This window comes from Perognathus longimembris, chromosome 3, assembly GCF_023159225.1.
Source record: "Perognathus longimembris pacificus isolate PPM17 chromosome 3, ASM2315922v1, whole genome shotgun sequence".
Lineage (NCBI taxonomy): Eukaryota > Metazoa > Chordata > Mammalia > Rodentia > Heteromyidae > Perognathus > Perognathus longimembris.
The window spans coordinates 34,229,966-34,252,828 of NC_063163.1; the positions used below are offsets into that span (position 1 = coordinate 34,229,966).

A 22,863-nucleotide genomic window follows, 5' to 3' on the forward strand; every position below is an offset into this window, starting at 1 on the left:
TCCTTCTATAACTAGTTTTGAAATTATAGACTAAAACATTGCCTCTATTAGGAATTGTCTATAATAAATACAGTATAATATATTTCTACATAAAAATAAAAGAAAAAAGATGAAATATTGCTAACAAGTAGTATTCCTTATAACAGTCTTTAGCTCCTGACTCATGGTACTTGAAAATTAAGATCTGGCAGAAGTCAGCATTGCTCATTCACTTCCACATGGACCTTGATGGAGCTGTGGCTCAGTGATAGAGCAGAGACTTTGCAGAGACAAAACTGATCATATGGTAAAAACAGTATGTATGTATGTATGTATATATATGTGTGTGTGTATGTATATGTATATGTATGTATATATACATATACATACACACACGGAGCATGAAGCTTTGGAAAATCAAATCTCAGTTTTCACTATGTAATTAAACTTTTCTCTATTCCTTCTACAATAAAGAATTTTATATATACTATCATTAATTAGGTTATAGGCAACAACAGCACCTCCCCCCCACACTCCACCCCTGCAAGAAAACTTCACTACTGATCTTCTTTCTCCATAAGGCAGAGAGGAAAGAGTTCCTCTATGGGAAGACAATCAAAACAAAACAAAAACAAAGAAAAAAATAAAACCAAAAAACCCCACACAAACAATAACATTCACTTAGATATGTGGAGTCTCCTGACTTGTATGAAAAGTTTCTTTAGGATGTACCTAGGATAAAATAAATACCCATTCTTTCCTAGTGACACTTCCTCAGCAATTGGTCATGATAGAGAATTTGCTCCTTCGTATGGCCAGGGTATGGTACTCTTTAATCCCTAGTGTTTTTTGTTGTTGTTTTGTTTTGTTTTTAGCCTATTTTGCAAAGTAATCTTGCCATTATATTGCAGCACTTTCAAATCCATTATTTTCTCTCAATCTTACCTAGAGACCATTATAATCATTTTTGCTCTTTTAGAGAAGAAGAAACAGAATGGTGTGGAATCCGTAGAAGGTTAACTGGAGGCTCCAAAATGAGTAATTATTATGACACATGTTTCTTTTGGCTCTGTAATTTTGCATGCTATCATTTGATATATGATTCATCAAACTATTGTGTACCGTATTTCTTCTCCAATCCTGTTCTTTCCTGCTTACCACTGACAGATTTATTTTACAGACTTATTATTCTCATCTGAATAATGCTTGTTAAAATTTTTTTCCCCTCAGAGATCCAACACCAGGTCAGATTCCCTTTTGTTCCCATAACTACTAATAACTGAATTAAAAATAAAAATAATGAAGTTACTGAACAATTTTGTTCATAATAAAAGAATTTAAACCACTTCTACGATTATATTTGACAACCCTGTGCTCTTTCTGAGATGTCCAAAATTCTGGAATACTTCTACTACACAGGAAGAAGATAAGAGAACTGCTTCAGACAATTTATGATCTTGAATTTGAAAGATCCCATTACATTATGCTGGGCCTACGATCCGGGAGAGTTATTCATTTTCAGTATATGCTAGTTGTAAAGAATTCTACAATTAGGCTTACAGTCTAAATCTGAGTTGCAGTATTATCAGTAGTGATTATTCATGCTATATGATATGCCTGTGCATCCCTGACTCTTCAGTAAATATATGCCAATTTTGAGATGCCAAGTAGTACAAGAAACTGTAGGTTTAAAACAAGAACTCTGAACTCTTGAGTCAGAAGATACTAGTTTCTAGTTTGCTGTATGTACATGGGCAGCACCTCTCAATTTAATTGCCTTAATAGTAATGAAGCATGGATGAATTCTGAAGTGATTGTGCATATATATATAATATTCATTATCTTACAAAATTCCTTTGTAGAATGACTTCATTTTATATCTGACAAAAACTCTTTCACTGTGACTCTGTGCTCAAAAAGCACAATTCTTTATGCTGATTTAATAATATATTCTCACTTAAGTTAAAGATATCAAGAGACCAATTTGTGTAAGACATTCTTCTCAAAATATGTAATTTAAAAATATGCTCATTTAAAAGGAAACCAAAAAAGACAAAATCTTTCATAGAGAATGCAATGGCAATTTTCAATAAAATAATCATTCCAGTACAAACATAATTTACAGATGTTTTGGAGTGAAATTTGATTCTTACATAATCATTAACATTTAAGTCAATGAAATAGGATTTTTCAAAGAAAACTATATTCATATAAGTGCCCATTGTTTTCCTCCTGCACGTTTCATGTAACTTTTTTTCTTAATGACAATAGTTGTGTTAACATTTATTCAGTATTTAAGGTTGACTCTACATTTTAATAATCACATTTCATCTCAATTTGTTAGACCTGTCACAAGAGTAGCAAGTAATTTCATGTATTATTTTTAAAATATAGGAAAAAGATATCCAAAACATTTAGCAATTTTCCCTGCAACGAAGAACTATTTCTTTCTTTTTTTAAAAAAATAGGAATCTTGGGAATACATCTTAATTACAAACACTATGTCTAATGGAGAGTAACTCATAAACAGAATTCCACCATTTAAAGAGTACAAGAAGCAACACTATTAATATGAAAATATTTCAGACATATTTATATAATTTTAAGGAAAATATAGTTTCAGATTTTATGTTTAGAGTATACAACTTTCTGTTAAAAAAATCTACTTGTATGTGTGAATATAGATGAAAAAGTGGAAGTGTATGTAGGTTCCCAATTACCTTTGCATTCCGTTTTACTGTATGTACGAAGTTTTATAAGTCCTAACTCTTTCATGTTTGAGAATGATACTTTAAAACATATGTTATTTATTTTTCATAGTAGCATGAACTTGGGAATACTAAGAATTGATTGCAACATCTCAATATTGAGCATCTTACTGTTGCCACAAGGAAATAAATTAACATTCATACTAAATAGAATAAATAAAGACTATAAGTAGTCTTAAATCAGTTGAAGGTAGAGTGTTCTGGAATTTGTAATTAGAAAGAAGGAATTGTAGGTTTATACAACAAAAGGTTAACAATAGCTACAACTGAATAGTAAATTACAGACAATTAAACTTTATAAATGCAACCTGCTCTATCTGCAGCCCACAATTATGTAATGAATTCTTACTACACAGTAGACAATTTTAGTGCGGTTTCTTTTTAGTTGAATATTTGCATTATGAATTATTCTTTTACTAGGAAAAAATAATTAAAAGAAAGTATATAAGTAATAAAACTGACCAACAACTTGCAATTTCAGTGCAAAAACAGATCAGACTTTTGAGAAAGCTACCATTTTTCTTTCTCCCAAGAGCAATGTCTCTTTGAATTGCAAAAAAATAAATAAATAAATAAGAACTCGCATGTGAATGCACGTGCGCATGAACACACACACACACACACACACACACACACACACACACACACACACACACACACACACACCAGGAAAAAAGTGGCCCTGTAGTCAAATGCAGGGGATTTATCCCTGGAGTCTGACTACAAATCCCCAGTTCAATGTCAGAGTTGGTGAAATCTAAACACATGAGACTCACAGGGTTTGAGTCATAGCTACATGGTCTGGAGGCACCAAGTCTCACTGGAGTAGCTCTATGTGTCGCGTATCTGTCATTGTATAAAATCTGGGGTCCAAAGATCTCAACTATTTGCATCTCATCTGAGCAGAAATACATTTCCTTCACGGGTTCCTTTAAGTTTTATTTACTTTTTACTCCCTTTTCTCTTTGGTTCATTGACATATGTTGTAAAAACTCTTCAATTTTCCCTAAAAGAAATACAAAAGTAAAAAATAACAAAAACACTAAATAAACAAAAGGTTCTTTTCTATGATAGCTTTTTTTTTCCTTTTTCTTTATTTCAGGATAGGAAAATCAGGTGGACATCTACAGTTTGACAATTTTTCCCTTTCTCTGGAGATGCATGAGCTTATTCTACTATTCTCAGGTAGATTAAAAATGCTCTGTGCCTAATATAGCAGAAACAAAGTACAGAAGTCTTTCCCTAGTCTAATTTGATTTAAGAATCCTGATACCCGTTTTTCCTGACATGACAACATATCAGGAATATAACATAGCCTACCCAGTACTAAAGTGCATAAATAGCTCAAGCTGAAAGCATAACAATAAGCTCTTTTTCCATTATTGCAGAACCAATAAATAAGCATAATGAAAATCATGACACATTATTACATTACTCTGTATTGCTTCTATTCATTTAAAAAAACCAGATGAATGCATTTAAAATAATTCCACATGTCAAATGACAGTAAGCTCTGTAATTGAGATGATGCTGAAGAGAATGATTGTAGGAAACAGATGCATGGTCTTACATGGCTTATATCAAGATTATACTGGAAGTACAAGAGATCTGAGCAATAAGTACTTCACACTAAAATGGTGATAGCATAGTATCCAAAACATTTACATCCTTCATTTGTACTGTGTGTTTACTGATATCCTAGAGTCAATAAAAAAACAAATTAAAAAGCTTTAGAAAAAACCATCCCTATCAATTAGTCCTTGGATGGATTCTCCTCTTTCCATTTTCCTCTTGATTTAATAGACTAGATTATATTACCAGCAGTGACATGTAAATAAGGAATATTTGAATCCTATTAATGAAGATATGCTGCCAAAATAATCAGCTTCATACTTAACAAGTTTCTAAGTATTTAGGAAAGCTGTGAAATGGGATTATAAGGTTAAACTGTGTACATCTGGCTTGCCACTATATAAATACTTCAGAAATTTGATCTCCAGGGCTAAAGAAACACCTGTCTAATCATGAGTCTTTTCCAGGTTACATGAACTTCAGTAAAGAGCTCAGTGCACAAATGCTGACAAGAAATCTTGGATAATTTGCATAATGCACTTCTTATGCTAGGCACATACTTTTTAATCATATTTTGCCCTTCTAAGTGAATACATAACAGGTATTCTGGAAAGATTTTGTACTATCACACTTATGATGACAAAAAGAGTCAAGGGCACCTAAAATTTCAAGGTTTAAAATAACCACCTGAAATACTAGATACCTGCACTGAGGCTTGTCTTATTCCATGGAATGGAACTTTAGTGTAATTAGCTGCTGCAGTTATAATTTTAGTATTCTGGAACCAAAGAATAATTAATGAGAAGCAAGTGTTCGTGCATAGAATAGCAATGAGAACTTCAGCAGTCACTCTAGTTAATAGAAACTTTAATGAAGTTGAACATCAGTTGCTTTTAAACAGGTTCAAGATTAAATAACTGTGTTGACTCTGCTAAATATACACCAGTCCATTAAGCCTGATTTTAGGTTCTCAAATTTTGCTCAAGAAGGGAACTAGGTTAAAAATTCACTGAGTAGAGCTCTTATCAAATTAACTTACAATGTCCAACTTGAAAAATCCAGATTTGAAATTATGGCCCAAAATGGCAACTAAAGGTTATTGGATCAAATTTCTAATTATATTTCTTGGGAGCAGATGTGTGCAATGAAACCTAATGATTGAATTTGAAATGCTTTCATGCACCTTTTATTTGTTGACTCTTCCTTATGTTCTAACAAGATAATAGGTTTATTACAATTAACCAAGTGAAATGATATCTTTTACATTCCAATTATTCATGTCCTATGACCTGGCAATATTGAACCAGAATGCCCTTCCTTCTCAGACCCCTAGAGTGTTTCCATCACCAATCCTACACTAGTATCTTAAAACTCTACTGTATAATAAGATTAGGAAGCAAATATTTCCCTGAAGATCTGATTTCTCTGGTGAAATCATAAGTATTTGACACAAATACCAAGTTGACATAAGATTCAGGAGGAAATTTCAAATAAAAATGATTGAAAATAATTCATTGACTAAATATGAACCTAAAACTCCTTTCACTGTCATTATATGAAGAACAAATATGTCAGCTTACCATGACCTCTATAGTCATAAATATAGAAATAATTTCAAGAAGGAAAATGTTATGATTCCATATTTCAGGAGAATCAGAGGGAGGATTTTTATCTTTACTGAATTATATGAGCTTATACACCTGCTCAAAGCACAAAATGATGGAATCACAGTTAGGAAGTATATTTTATACCTTTTATATGAAATAATATCAAAATTTTGACTATATATGCATGTCTATAATAAAAGAAGTTGAAGAAAGTATTTTGAAAAAATATTAACCAGCTTCTGGGCTACTGAGTTCATATACATATATATATATATATATACATGTACATATATGTGTGTATATGTACATATACACACATATATATATACCACAGATATACAATTAAAAAGTACTCAAAATATTAACAAAAAGATTATTTTCCTCTATGAGATTAAATATCAGATGGCACATATAAGAGGAAATGTGGTAGTATAAGTCAATTTAGTACATAATTATTAATTGCTTTCCTTTTCTTTCAGTATTATATGTTTTAGAGGACACGTTCCAAATCTTTGAAAGGACTATTGAAATAGATGATTTTTTTAAGATTAGATTCCTTGATAAAAAAAGACTAACAAATTCTTGCAATTAATCTGCATACTACTGAGACTTCTACCAACATTATTTTGAAGTTGCATGTGTAGTAGTCATCTGAGCTGTATTTTGTTGAAGAAATATGCACGTGTATAATTGTTTCAGAAAAAGTCACATATTGGGAGAAGTGAATAAAATGCATACAGATTTTGTAGGCCAAGTGGTGGTCCAGAAGTGGCAAGTAGAAATCTTGTAATAACATTCTTGTAATAACCTCTACTAGCACCTGTCCTACCAGTCCTGAAGAACCTCTCCTCTGAATTGTTAAAGCACTTTTCTTTAAAAATAAAAAAAGACAAACACTTCAATGTCAATTTACAAATAGACTAGAATGATAGCATGAAGAAAAGAAAATAAATACACTGAGAATTCTTTATTTTATGATGCAAACTTATGTAAGATTTAACCCTATTTGTTTAATCTCTAAAAAGTCTTCATTTTAGTAATGAATGTTAAGATAAATTTTAAATATAGTGAAATTATATTTCTGCGTGCCTTTTTATGTTTGATTTTTCTTCACTTCTTGACCTAAGCTACACTGACAAATGAGAATTCACAATTCCTTTCTTTATTCTTCATTTTCTTTTCTATTCTTTCCTTTAATTTTCTTCTTTATTTACAAGGGATTGGACCCAGGGTCTATGCATGCCAGGCAAGCATACTGACACTTAGCTACATCTCCAGCCCTAAATAAACTTCGTGTGTGTGTGTGTGTGTGTGTGTGTGTGTGTGTGTGTGTGTGTGTTTCTAGAAATGAGATTTGGACTCAGTGCATAGGCACTGTCCCTTAGCTTTGCCAGTCAAGGCTGGTGCTCTACCACTTGAACTGCAGTTCCACTTTCAGCTTTTTGTGTGGTTAACTGCAGGAAAGAATCTCACAAATATTCCTACTCAGGCTGGATTGGAACCTTGACTCTCTGATCTTAGATGCTTCAGTAGCTATCATGGCAGTCATGATGTATCAGAGCCTGGCTCAATAAACTTTCAATATAATTTTTAAAAACTCATTTTATATGAAGCATTTATTCTGAGAAGCCTCTTTATCATTGGATATAGACTTTGTAATTTAACTTAATTTTTAAATTCCAGATCACTGAAAAGTAAATAAAAAAAACACTTTCATTGAATTTCTCTCCAAATTAATTATTCTGTTATTTATTTATTGAATTAATGACCCTAATTTCAAAAATCTGGTAGAATGTGGCAGTGTTTTAAGAAATAATATATAAATGAACTGCAGGGTATTATTGTGAATATTGGTTCCATGATTTCTCTGTGTGTACATGAAATTTTTGCTACCACCTGCACAAGGTAAGAGTTTAAAATTTTATAAGTTGACTGATTCTAAATATGTGTGTCTGTCTGTCTGTCTGTATATGCACATGCATATTGCCAATGCAATTGTCTTTACCCCATTGACATATAGCATATGTTAGGTACTAGAGTAAATCATAAAATTGTGCAGCAACAAATAAAAATATATGTAAACTTGAAATGACTTTTACAGCTTAGATAAGATTTTATTATTTTATGACAATGGTACAGAAAGTAAATGTATACATTTTATACAGCTTCCATATGATATAAACATATTTAAATTTAGGGAAAATGTAGAAAAGTGATTACATTGAATTGTTACTAACTTTGTAGGTCTGGGTGAGGTAAGTTTAACAACTTGAATATCATCTGAATTGCATAATTTAAATACTATATAAGAGATTACAAAAATTGGGAAAATATTTGAAAATAGACTACCATCAAAATACTGTATTTTGGCACACTATGTGCATACCCATATATATTATTGATGTACATAACAAAAAACTAATTTAAAACCCTGTTTATAAGAACTATTATCACCTGTTTTCTCCATTTATTAGTGATACATCATTATATATTGTAATTTTCATTATAGCTACCACAAAAGTACCAACTAAGTTAACAAAACCAGCTGCTTTCAAATAAATTATTTGCCAAAAGGTCATTTTCTCTATACCTTTTGTGAATGAGCGAGTGTGTATTTGTGTGTGTGTGTCTGTGTCTGTGTTTGTGTGCTTTCTCTTAGATGTTTGCCATTGTAGAGCTTCAGCATGCATAAAATTGGTTATAACTGGAAATCCTCTTGTGAAATTAGTCCCGTATTCCTCATTAAGAATTCCTATTCTTACAGTATTTATTATATATCACAAATAGTGCTAGGCACTCAATTAAAGTGACTTTCAAGACAGCTCTGTCTTCAAGTATTCTTCTATACACATTTCTTTAAGACAAAGTAACTTGAACTTGCTAAAAGTTAAAACCCTGATCCAGAGGCTTAACTCATTCACTTTTTTGTGTGTGTGCAGACCAATTACATCTTTATCAGGAACAGGGTTGACAGAGTGCCATCATTACAACCAAAAAGGTGAATGGATGGTAGTGAAGATGACACTTATTACAGAGTTGCCATCTATAGAGACTATCTCTTTGGTTTTTTATGTCCTTAGGTTTAAATAGCTCTGGGATCAATCATAAAATTAACTCTATCACTTCTTTCTACTAAGACACTAATTTACCTCGTTCTTTCTTTCACTTACTACTTTAAACCCTCCTCAAAATTTCCAAATGATTATTTTTATGTTTTACTTCAAATTTAACCAGGCCACAGAGGACAGTGATGGAAAGCATTATCTTACTCCTTTGCTGAGATGTTACGTGTCAACTTCTTGCCCAGGGCAAAATTTAATGGCTGATTTGTGGATCTTTATTTCTACAGATTTACTATAGAAACACTGACATAACCTTCAACCAGAACAAACAGAGCTACTCTAATAAGCAGGAGACACCAAACCTCAAAATGTGTGAGGAACAGAAAGATCCTGGCAGGAATTAATCTACCATTTTCACACATCTGCCCAAGGGAGGTATTGTAATTGCAAAAATTTACTCCAAGACTGCTGAGACTCATAGTAATTATGTTTCTTTTTTTTTAATAGAAATAGCCACAGGTGGTAACAAATTGTGTTTGGAGATGGGAAAATGGGCATGCATTCTAACCCAAATTACTATGTAATTGTCTTGATTATAAAAAAAAAAAGTGTGGGAAGTCTATGGCTAAAAGTCATAATGAAAAAGTCTTCTTAAATGTACTCCTCATCTGTGTTTCATTTTTCACTTCTTAGGCATCTTGCTTCATTTGTTGATATTGGCACATCTGATATCGAAGCCACATTGTAGAACAGGCCTTTGGCAAATAACACTTTAAAATCCTGTAACTGTGGTAATATCCATTCTGATGATCATCTAAGGATAAACATCAGCTTTCCTCAGAATTTCAAGACCTGGAAACTTAACTAATAATTACTGTCCATATTTCTGGACAAATAAACACTGCAAGGTCAGAGGTATTTTCTTCAATGTATGAATTGATACAGAAATGAGTCTAGGTGTGTGTGTGTGTGTGTGTGTGTGAGTGAGTGTGTATGATCTCAGTAATTCTGAATCTTACACTATACTTAGGATCATGCAGCAGAAACGAGACATTTTTCCTCTGTTCACATGGATCATGCCAATAAAGGACAATGTATATATTCCAATTTACATTTTAATTAGTAATTTATAATATGATCAGCCAACTTACAATATGACATAAAGCATTTACTTAACACAGAAAGAAAAAAATGTATCTAATGTATCTAATGTATCTTGCCTGGGCAAGAATGTCCCTGGACTTTTCTTTCCAATGAACTACCAAAAAGTTGAAAGTGGAGCTGTGGTTCAAGAGGTAGAGAGCTAGCCTTGAATGCAACTCAGCTTGAACTCAGGGTCTGAACTCTATAGGGACCCTGAGCAGAAGCTATAGATAGTACCAACACACACACACACAAACACACATACTAGAAGCTCATGCAAAGCTTAAAATAATAGTAAAAAATAAGTCAAATGATCAAATATCTTGCATTGAAACCCTGCAACAGAATATTCTATTATAATATATTTTGATGAAAATTATAATAAAATGGACAATTCATTTATTTCTTTATGCCCTATATTTTGCAGTTCATTAATTGGATTTGATCTGGAAAATATTCCCTTTTGAAACTAATCCAATTCTGTACCAAAATACAGAATAAAATCATGTTTTCTTCTTAGTAAATTTTTCTAAGACCATATTATTTCTCAAACATTCTCCTTTCCTACTTTCATTTGTCTCCTGAAATGAGAACACAGACAAACCACCAGGAAGGCCCCTTTACACGTGTGGTTAGGAAGTTTGTCTCATGACAACCAAAAGTGAATTACTTTGTGATAACAGCACTTCAGCTGAGTTTTGCATACAGAATTGTTATGCCGTTGTGAAAGAATGACAAAAAAATCATGTAAACTGTTCAGTTTCAAAACAATAGTAGTATAATATGTTGTAAATTCTGCTAGGGGAAAAACAAACAGCTTAGGTTTTAACAAAGGTATTGATGTTGATGATTATATGGGAAGGAACATTCCACCTTAAAAAAGGTATCATTTGAAAACTGCAGTGTTAGGATTTCAGAATGCCTGCTGATAATTATATCAAAAAGTTAAAAAGGTAAGGATTTGTATAGTCATATAAAATATATATCTAGTCTCATTTTGGTTGATTATAACAATAAGAAAAATATGTTGACTCTTGAAAACCTTTTTACAAATAATAAAATACCTGTTGCATTTCCATTTAATAAAAGGTAGTTATTGGAATTGAGTTAAATAAATTTTTATGTGTATGTATTTTGGTTTGAGTTTTATTTCAGGATATAAATATACACATATACATAAAATATTGCTATTCACTTCTTAAGAATCATTACTAAAAATGTTAACTACCATAGTCACATGAGATACTAATCTCATAACTATATTTATACATGATGTAAGCTAAATCTGATCATTTAAATCACTGAAGCTATTGAAGTAGCTTTAGCATATTTCAGAATATGAAGTTCTTATCTTCATTCGGTGTTATGACAATTTGCAAACATATAACCCATGTGTTTTTTAAGCAACTACAAAATAGTTGTGAATGTGTGTCTTTCCAATTAAATGTTTCTTAATTTTTAGGCTTTCCAACTCCACAAAGGAGTCTTTTAGCTGAGGAAGAGAATACAAAGAAAGTTGTCCTTTAAAAGGTCCCTTTAGTGTGCTACATAATAAAAGTCAATCAAAACATCACAATTTTAAAAGGTATTAAATATTGTTCAGGGAGGGAACTTTCTAGAACTGAACAGAATCTTGTAAAATTATAATCTTATAAAATTGCATAGTCGATATTTTGGACAATATAATTCAAAGAATATTTTATGGACTAGAGATAAAAGGAAGTATGATAACACAGGCCTTTAAATATGACACAGATACAATGCATCTACAACTGCTTTAAATTATTTTAATATATTCCATTTCTCTAATCAGAGCAAAGTCTATTTATGTAGATTAGTTACATCTGAAGTTTCATTTATCCAACCTGTATTTATCCTTTGATCACAAAGCTTGTTAACTTAAATAGTCTTTTATTGTTATGATTCATTTTCCCATAATTATGCTGTTTAACTGGCTTATTTTTTGAATAAATATATGCAAACGCGCCAATCATATTCAGCATTGTTTTGAGAGATGCTCAATGAACCATAAGAACCATCTCACTAGAATAAACTTCCCGGAATAGACCCAGGGCAAGCCCTACCAATACCAGTAATTAGAACATTGTAGGACCAAGACAGACAAAAGTGTGTCCGATGTCTAGCAAAAGATTATGTGACTATCTAAAACCAATTGTATAGTCTTTTCCTGGAAGAACTGGAAATATATTGAAAAAATGTACCCCACCTGCCATAGTTTCACATCTGTATTTCTTTGGGTTTTTCTTTTATCCTTAAAAGTTGTTATTCTAAAATACTGAACTTATATTTCTGCAGTCTTAAGGTAGCAGAAGCATAATTCTGCTTACTCACTACCCAGAATGTTGATGTCATTAAAGACTTCTTTATTATAGATGATTTATTTCAAGAGACTAAAGGATACCAATATATCACTGTCAAACCCAATGGTGAAAGCTATGACGCCCTGTAAAATATTGTATGCCTTTGTAGGGAGTTCTTTTCAAAGTCTCCTTTACTAAAGTAGGCTAACAATAGATTAGTGTAGGTCTGATGAACTTTGAAAGTATTTTATAGGTGGGTGACAGAAGTCACATTATCATCAAAATGATAGGCAAACTGAACTCTGTACTCTTCTCTAACAATTACACAATCATTGGTTGAAGGAATTTAATACAGAAAATATCACTTCCCTAATGGCTTTACTAAAATATGACTTCAAGGTAATGCCCTGTGGGATTTATTAAACAGAAGTGCCACCAAGGGGAATACATTGTAAAGCAGTGACTAATATCATAATTAGATGCATTTGTAAGAATTTACCCACTATTGAGTGTATTGCAAGACTTCTCTGCATCAGGGATTTAAGTTTTACTTCCTAACTGGCTTCAGAAGAGTTCTACTGACTTTCCTCCTGTCATTATTTCATCATCAGGCTGGCACCATATATTTTAGCAGTGTGTCCAGCCATCTTCCCTCCTACAAAGAACTCAAAGTTGAGGACATTTTTTTTTCTTTTTACCTTTACAAGCTTCAGTCTACTGCTCACTGAAGGCCCTGTGCCTTATCTATTCGTTAGAATAATTGTCTCTCTCCTATGAATTTCAGATTGTTGGAAATCTTAAAATATTAAAATCATAAACTTTTTATGTATTTTCAAAAAATACAGGAATGAGTTGACCCATAGAAATACAAATTAATTACTTTAAGCAAGAAAAGTACTTAAAAAATGGGCCAATATTTCTGCTTGAGTATTATTTATATGTACTTCATGCAAAGTAACCTTGCAAAAGGTTTCATTTTTATATTTTCATAGGAAAAGGCAATTTTCTTTGCTACAAACTCATGTAAAGACTTCATTAATCTTAAGAAAAACAAGTATTTTGTTAACTTGCATGCATTTATTAATGGATATATTTCTATTGCAATATAGTACATACACAAGCACTAACAGGAAGAAATTTGAAATCTGAAGCCTGACAGTACTGAAACATGATAAAACATAAATAATATATTTTACCCAGTAATAAAACTTGAAAGATTTAGGAGTTTTCCTCATAAAATACATAGATTTCACAGTTTTTTAAGAGAAATGGTATTTAGGGCTAACTTAAGGATAATTGTATTTTTACCTTTAGAATGCAGCTTTTTCTATGTATCGTAAGGAAATTAATAATATATGTTATACACCACCTTTGGAAAAACCTCTTGGGAAATATGTTTTATTTTGTGTATGGAGTTTTTGAATAGCTGGAAATATAATACATAATTTCACTTCCTATTTTAGAAAACAAATTATTTGTAACTAAATTCAAAGTGTTGAGATATGAATTTTAAGACATTATGTTCTATGATCACATACAGCATTAAATAATATATGTGACTAAGAATAGAATTCAAAAATCCTTGGTGTAGACTTATAAATTGTTATATAGTTTGACTAAATATAATGCACACAATTCAAATAAAGCAAAATTTATTCTTATAATTTTGAAAGCCTGATGAATTACCCCTCAAATTAAAATCAATGTTACCTTGCTTATATTTGGGAAATACTATTGAAAACTGGGAACTAATATATAAGGAAGTTGATACTTTATGAAAAGTTATATCAACTGACACTTTTAAAAGAACAGTCCTATGTTTTCTAGGTCATATAAATACTATAGTCTTGTTCTGTTTTATTGTGAAAAAAAGTAATGTGATCTGATACATATTTGAATTTAGATATCATGAATTCATACACAACTAAGATTAAAACATAGTAAGTATAAAACTTGAAGAAATATTTTAAACTCTTCTACAAAAAACGTCAAGGATCTAATGCAAGATTGCATTTGAACTAACTTTTTATGTCTTCACTATTTCCAAAACCTGAGGAGCAAGAAATAAAAAAAAAGAGACTTGATGATTGTGTACTCATTTGTCACTAAATATGAATTCTGCTTTTCAAAAGATTTCTATATAAAAAGAGTGTATAGAACACTTGTAGAGGCTTGTAGTAGGATTCTTCTCGGCCTACCAAAATCCTAAAAATCTCATAGTGTTTGTGGAAACAAATGCATGTAGGTCATCAAATGGTGACTTCCTAGAAGAACAAAACAGCAGCAGAATATCTCCAAAATTGTGAATGACTAAAGAAATCAATTATACCTTGTGCACTGGTTGCTATACGAATGTGTATACTTCATTCTTTAATTATGAAGTTTGGCAAACTATGATCTTGGAAACTAATCTAAATGAATGTAGTGGATGACCTTTTATAATAGGGAAGAAAGAATAAGGATAGTCAGTCAGGGTGATGCTGTTATTAAAGACATATTTACTTTTGCCTTTCTCATGTTGCTGCCTTTAATACTATGATAATTTAGTCCTCTACATTTAAATCTCATGTTTTATGTGTTTGAATTGGCTGTAGGCATTTGCCATGTACTTATTTCTTTTATATTGAAAAGGACAGGCAAGTATTTCAAAAGAATTTTATTTTCTTAGCGGAAGAGCTCTGAAGTGAACTCTAACATGAATCTTCTGAGACTGATCTGTGAAACACTTATAAGGATGAATACATTTGCTTATTTTTATTATAGTAAACCATATTTTTCAGTCTTAATACAATTTATCCTTGTAGAACATATTAAAAAGACTTGTAGTTGTGCCACAAAACTGATGTGAAAACATCCTCAGAGCTAGAAATCTTCCCAGCAGTGAAAAGTCCCTAACCTCCTCTCCTCTTTTTAAAGAGGACCTCCTTGAAAACACCTGTTGAGGAGTGGCCTGTGGCTTAACAAATAATACTTGATATAACACAAGTAACAATTGTTCTTAACAGTTAAAAATGATCTCTTCATAATGGTAGATTTCATATTTAAATATGAAGTAATTCACATGGAAATTGTAACGATGAAAGTGTTTTTATATATATATATGTACAAAAATCTATCTGCTTTACCACAAAATAGGTCTCTCTTCTTGTACAGCTTTAAAATGAATGAATTATTTCATTTTAACCTTGTTGAATTAAAACATGCTATTATAGATATTTCAGTCACTAGTATAGTCCTTGAAAACTTTACAGACTGACTTTTTTAAGGAGCTTGATAAATTTTGATAACAAATAAAATCTCTTTTCACAAAGCTTTGTTTTTATTTCTTTGTGATTGTGTCCATATTCTAAAAGTATGTACTTTTGCCTAAGAAGAATCCATGCATAAACCAATGTCAAATTTAGCTGTAATTTGAGTCTTTCAGCACTGATGTTCCCGGATTTCTATGATCATATTGTACCAGAGAATTGCCACCCACTTGGGACATTGTTTCCAACCTATTCATGGGTGTGTATTGTGCAGCATCTAAACAGCATACAAAATGCTGGAAAATGCAGGTAAACCAAACCTTGCAGCTGTTACTGCCAGTGGGTTTTGTGCAGTAAAGTCTACCTTCCAAAATACTCATCCACTTAAGTAGCATGTTTCCTGTGTGGGGTGTATTACATAGCCACACTGATACAAGCACTTGAAACAACATGATGAGATAGATACCTGTAGATTTTCATTTAGTCATGCTGTTGTACCACAGGTTTGAAGCACACCAATTTGTAAAAGAAAAAAAAAAAGACCAGTAATTCCTTAATTTATAAAATCTTCCATAAGTACTAAGGTAAACTTGAGCCATTTGAAATTGACATGTTAGGATTTTACAAAGCATCCCCTGAGGACTGCAGTCACTCTGTAGATGTGGGGAAAGCTGGTTATTTTTTAGCAGTTTATGTTAAGTTTATTTCCAGGGCCAGAGCAGTAGGTAAATTGAGTCACTTTGAAAAAAACTATTGTTCAATAATTTAAAAATTCCTTATGTGTTTTGACTATATGGGTTATGAGTCTCAATGGAAAAGAATAAAAAGATCATTTTTCTTTCTGTTTGAATTCTGGGTGTGTTTCTGTGTGATTTGCTTTGTTTTACTGTTAATCAGGAAAGGATCACCACCATTTTTATGCATTATCACCTTCAAGGACAGGTTGTATGTACAGTAGAGGCAGCACTGTCCTACCAAACCTTTTGGATATTTTAATCAAACTAGTCTGACCAGGAAATCAGACTTGCAGGAGTTCTACTGGACCGACATTTCTTTCCTTCTTTTTTTTTTTTTTTTTTTTTTTTTTTTACTAGAATTCAAGTGAGACTAAAACTCACAGCACTTCGTGTGGAGCATTGACCCCCTGTGACATCACCATCTTCTCAATGTATGGCTACAAGAAAGGAATGCAATGTGTTTGTATTTCTAAAGTGACTGCAGCACATCTAGAAAAATGTTAGCAATTATTCTTCTATACATAGTTTGATGACCACAAATATCAGTTTCACACACTCTCATTGGAAACACCATTTTTGTCACTTGAAAAAAAAAAACCCGGATATTCAGCAAGCAGTATAAATTAGATTTAACACTACAATTGATGCCTTGGTGTTCAGTAGCATCAAGCATAATGGTCTCTTTAACAAGAAGCTCAGGCTATCCTTGGGAAACATATTTTATTAAGTATTAGTATATAGAACACTCTTTATGTCCAAAGGACAAGATTTTAAAAATTCACTGCTCCATTATGATGATGCAAACAATACTGATCATATGTCATTAAAAGTTATTTGCTTTTAAAAGCATGATGATATGGACAGATTACTCTTTATTTAGCTCAAACTAATCTTCCTCCTGAAATGTCACTTTCATTTAAGCTCAATTTTGAATTTCAACCACTGTTCATCTAAAGTAATTTGTAACAACACACGTTCATAAGCAAGAATTAAGTTTTCTATGGCACAATTCAGTAGTGGATAAAATAAAAAACAGTGGTGACTAGAAACAGTGCACTCACAGAAGTCATCTTTTTGTTTCAAGAATTAATATTCAAGGTTTGCTCCTCAATAGATTTTATCACGAATTTATAATTTTGCATGACACTATGTATTATATTAGATATATAGATGTACTCTAAATACACACTATGCAAAATAGATGCAGCCTGAAATTCATAGAACTTTGTCTTCGGTTTTCAACAGCACAATTGTCTAGTGATGTACTTTTCATTCCTTAATGACTTCCCAGAAACAGATGTGGGAGGGGACCGCAAAGCCACAGGACAAAACAAACAACACATTTTCAAAGTTATTTCCAGGTAATAATCCACCCCCCCCCAACAGCTTGCTTTTACTCAAACTTCTGAAAGCACTTGTGAGTATAATTCAGATTACAAACCTTAAGTAATACTAGTGAATTATTCTGCTATTGCCTCTGAAGCATAAAGGAGATTTGGGTCCCCTAGAACACTTAAAACATAGAACAACTTTGGAGAAGAGTGAAAAGTTTGTTCAAATGATCTAAGTGGTAGAATTCTGACTGGTTGCTATTCTGTACTTGGTTAAACTTTGGGCATAAATTCCTATGGCTTTTCACACCATTTTTTAAATGGAATTAAAATGTTCCATTTTTTAAATGGAATTAAAATTCCATTAAAATGGAATTAAAATTTCTACTTTTTTTCTACTCTGGGAACCTGTCATGGAAATAAATGTTTGAACAAACAACCAAAAAGAAAACAAATAAAACCAACTGAATATTTGAACACTACCGTCATTTTATCTATATAGAAATAAACTTGAAAAATGCAGTAGAAGTTAGACATCCAGTTTTGTAGGTTTTAAACTCATTTACACGGGAGGGTTTATGTGTGAATATGAGATACATACAATGGTTAAAGGTAAATAAACCCTTTTCGTGTATTTCCCCCTCTTTCATTGCTGCTGACAGCCTGAGGCTAGTTCTGTTCCAAAGGTGTGAGGACAGCACCCAAACTAGCTCATCAAAGTGAAGTCCCAGTTAGGCTAAAAGTTTCCTACCTGAATTATGGACATCCGAGTGGCAGGGGTCTCGCTCGAATTAGTCCCTTGTCCGGTGAAGCTGGTGTGGCAGCCTGCGTGTCCCTGCGGGACCGTCAGGTTGTTGGAGGCTGGTTTAAGATACATCACCTCTGACCTGGGCGAGCTGAGGGGCAGGCGGGTTTGGTAGTCAAAGTACATGGGGGAGGTGGCCAGGGAGGGACTGCTCACCACGTTCATGACGTTCATGGCGTTCCTCTCCTCCACCTCGCTCTGCACCAGCATGATATCATTTTTGTTGATCTTCTTCTTCTTGCCCTTGCCCCCGCCCAGCTGCGGGTGGCTATACTCGGCTATGCGGCAGTTGTAAGTGCGGATCTCCTTGTTTTCCCGCTTGCACTTCACAGCGATGGTGATCATGGCCGCTAGGAGGATGATGGAGATTGTGCTCAGAGTCACAATAAGCGGCAGCGACACGTCCCAGTGGTGCTGCTCCCCGTTCACCCGGGGTACCCCCTCTGGCAGCGAGCCACTCACAGAGCGTATAATGAGCTTGGCCACCGCGGACAGTGTGGGCTTGCCGTGGTCTGTCACCTTCACCACCAGTTCCACCACGGGGGTCACGTCTTCCCAGAAGGGGTGCAGAGTGCGGATCTCCCCGCTGGATGGATCGATCTCAAACAGGTGGTCGTCGTTGCCATCCACAATTTCGTAGGTGAGGCGCCCGCTCTCGCCGAAGTCGCTGTCCAGGGCGCGCACGGTGCTCACCAGGTAGCCCAGGCCGGCGTTGCGCGGGACTTGCAGCTCGGCGGTGTCGTTCTGCAGGGTGGGCAGCACGATCACCGGCGCATTGTCATTCACGTCTAACACGGTCACTCGCACCGTGGCATTGCTCTCCAGGTGCGCGGGCGCCCCGGAGTCCTTCGCCAGCACCTTGAACTCGAAGGCTTTAGTCTGTTCATAGTTAAAGGAGCGCAGAGCGTAGATGGCCCCGTTGGTGGGGTTGACGGACACGTAAGTGTAAATGGACACATCGCCGATGTGCGAGGGCAGAATGGAATAGGACACGGTGCCATTTTGGCCCAAGTCGGGATCCTGCGCGAGCACTGAGCCCAGGTACTCTCCTGGAATGTTATTCTCGTGCACTTGGAGCACATAGAGCCCTTTGGTGAAGCGGGGAGGGTTGTCGTTTTCATCCAGAATCTTGACCGCGAAGGACTTGGTGGAGTTGAGCGGAGGCGAGCCCCCGTCCCGCGCAATGATGGTCACGTTGTACTCGTCCTGAGTCTCCCGGTCGAGGGGACGGTCGGTCACCACCGTGTAGAAGTTGTCGTAGTTCTCTTCGAGTTTGAAGGGGACAGAACCCCCCGGTCCGCCCAAGCCACCGCCGCCGCCAGTCCCTCCTCCACCCAGGACCCGGCACTGCAGCTGTCCGTTCTTGCCCGAGTCTCGGTCGGTGACCCGGACCAGGGCGATGACAGTGCCAGGCGGGGCTGCCTCGCTCAGCGCCCCCTGGCGCACGGAGACGAAACCGATGGACGGCGCGTTGTCGTTGCGGTCGATGAGCTTGACCGTGACCTTGCAGTGGGCCGGGATGGGGTTGGGTCCCAGGTCTCGAGCTTGCACGTCGATCTCGAGCATCCCGTTCTCCTCGTAGTCCAGGTTCCCCTTCACACGGATCAGGCCCGTCTTGGGGTCGATGGAGAAGAGCTCCCGCACGCGGTCGGGCACGTAGCTGCTGAAGGAGTAAAGCACTTCCCCATTGGGACCCTCATCGGCGTCGGTGGCGTTGAGATCGATGACCACGGTGCCCAGCGGGGCGTTTTCGGGCAATTCCACCAAGTAGGAAGGCGCCTCGAACACCGGACTGTTGTCGTTGGAGTCGATCACTTTCACGTTGATCTGCACCGTGGCGGAACGCGGCGGCTCGCCCCCATCCAGGGCCGTCAGCACGAGCGTGTGGTGGTTCTGTTGCTCGCGGTCTAATGCTTTCTGGATGACCAATTCGGGGAACTTTGTGCCGTCGCCGCGGGACTTGACGTCCAGGGCAAAGAGGCCGTGGTCATCGCGCGTGAGCAGATAGGTGCGGAGCCCGTTCTCACCTGCGTCTGGGTCGTGTGCGCTGGTCAGGGGGAAGCGGGTGCCTGGGGCTGCGTTCTCAGAGATATCCATCTCGATCTGATCGGAGGGGAACGAGGGGGCATTGTCGTTAATGTCCTGGATCTCTACCTTGATCATGCAGATCTCCTTGTCGTTGGCGAACACTTCCAGGGACAGCTGACATTTGGCATTGTGGCGGCACAGGGACTCACGGTCTATGCGCTGCTTGGTGTAGAGGAGCCCGCTGTCGGCGTCCACGTCCAGCAGGTGCGGCGCCGAGTTCTCCAGCACCCGGTAGCTGCCGGACTTGCTTCTCCCGCCGCTGCCGCCTCTTTCAGCCGGCGGAAGTCCTGGCTGCAGTCGAGCATCCTTGCCGATATTGCCGATGACCGTGCCGGCCCCTTGCTCCTCTGGCACGGAATAGTTCAGGTTTTTCAGTGTCAGGGCAGGGGCCCAGAGAAGAAAGCAGCAACAGATGGATAGGTACATCCCAGACCGGTGGGGTGGGGGCAAGAGCAGCCGGAATGGAGGGGCGAGCGGGTGAGTGCGCGCCAGCCTGGGGCCGGGGCGGAGCGCGCGCGCGCGCGCCGGGAGAACCGAGAGCCACAAGTCTGTGGGTTCTCCCTTCCCTCTGCACCCGAGCTGCGGCACCCAGGCAGTCAGTCCTCTCCTGAATTCCGCTCAAGTTCCCCGAACCTGTTGATCTACAGCATCCGCACTGAGCTAGAAACCGAGGCGCCGCGGAGCTGCAGCAGTTCGGAGCGAGGCGGCGGCTCCCTGCGGCTGGAGGGCGAGCCCCGGGGGGCTTTGTCTCTCTCGCCCGGACTTCAGGAGGCTCAAACTTGTGCGGGGAAGGCGGCGTGGAGAAGGAGATGGAGTCTGGGAGGGCTGTTAATGAGCTAGAGGATCGGTAGGTTTGCCTCGCTCCCGCTAGGGCTCTGGAAATCCACTCCCGCCGGCAGGTTCCCGAATAGTCTTGCCATGGGGCGGGGGAGGCTGGGGAGGTGTGTCTCCAGGCAGATCCGGAAAGTGAAATCCTTACTTGTTACTCTCGTCTTCCGAGATGAAATTCCTGCGAGTGAGGATCCACGACGAAGAGAGTCACAGATAGTGTGTGTGTGTGTGTGTGTGTGTGTGTGTGTCCTTTCTGAAGCTTCTTTCCCTCCCCTGCCCACGGTGAAATAAATGTCTGCTTCGTGGCGCAGGCTGGTCTGTGTTCAGGCAGTGTTTTGCTGCATTTAGAGATCTAATCTTGCATTGCTGGCGAAGGCAGCGGCGGCGGCGGCGGCGGACTGCATCTCCCAGCCAAGCGGTTTTTTTTTTTTCTTTCCTTTTTTTTTCCTCCCCCCTCTCTCTCCTTTCCGAGCAGCCAAAGGGAGGGGAGGAAATGCAGCGCAAAGAACTAGTGTCCCGATTTGTAGTTTCCTCCCTCTGCCAGGCTCCTCCCTCTCTTCCTCCGAAAAGGCTTCCCAGCCTCCCCCTCCCCCCTTTGCGAAATCAAGAGAGCCACAGCCTGATCAGCGTTTGCGGGGTGAGTCTATCGGGAGGAGGGGAAAAAAAAAATGGATCTATCTCCGCCCCTGCTCGCAGAACACACTGGGATGTCTCTACGCCGAGCCAGTGGCTTTCCACTACCATCCCATCCTCTTGCAGTGAGCGAGGATTTCACTCCCATGCAGTTTAATTCCAGTTTGCTGTGCTTTCCAGGCGAAAGGAAATCAACAGGCAACTCATGGTTGGACGTGCAGCCTCGGAGGGGGAGGGCGGGAGGCAGAATAGAAAAGGAAGGGAAAGCCGCCCTCCCTGGTCCTCCCGCGGGCACAAGCACACTCACACACTCTCTCCCTGTCTCTACCCTAGCAGGGAAACAGTCTCCGCATTCACAGTCAAGTGCCTCTCTTTCTCTTTTCTATTCAGAAGCTCCTTCCAAATAGCCCAGCCTCCCAGTCCTCTTCATTTAGAAAGGAAAACCTTGGCGAGGAATTAAAAAGTGGTGACTATTGGAAGAGAAGAAAGTGCAGAATTGTGGGGTTTCCCCCCTTTTCTCCTTAGGATAGGAAGATGGTGATGATGAATATTTTTAATAGTAGAAGGAGTGGGCTGGATGAAAGAAACGCATCAAGGTTTTGGCGTGATGCATTCTGCAGTCTCTCTCGCTCTCTCCCGCTCGCTCCCTCTCTTAGTCTCTCGGGTGGACTGTGGGAGTGCAGGGCCTGAGTTGCTGCAGGCTCGGCGGTCCTGCCAGGGCTTCTTGCCACCCTAGTC

General features: G+C 37.1%; 1 protein-coding gene across 2 annotated transcripts in view; it reads right to left on the reverse strand.

The window, feature by feature from the left end:
- Positions 1 to 22,652, reverse strand: part of Pcdh17 (protocadherin 17) — a 90,723-nt gene extending 68,071 nt beyond the window's left edge. The window contains exon 1 of one of the 2 annotated variants that reach the window (XM_048341272.1): positions 18,520 to 22,652. In XM_048341272.1, the coding sequence (XP_048197229.1) occupies positions 18,520 to 21,087 (2,568 nt within the window). In that variant the 5' untranslated portion in view covers positions 21,088 to 22,652. The remainder of the gene's footprint in view (positions 1 to 18,519) is intronic. The other variant, XM_048341271.1, reaches the window with a different exon arrangement.
- Between the last annotated feature and the right edge of the window lie 211 nt (positions 22,653 to 22,863).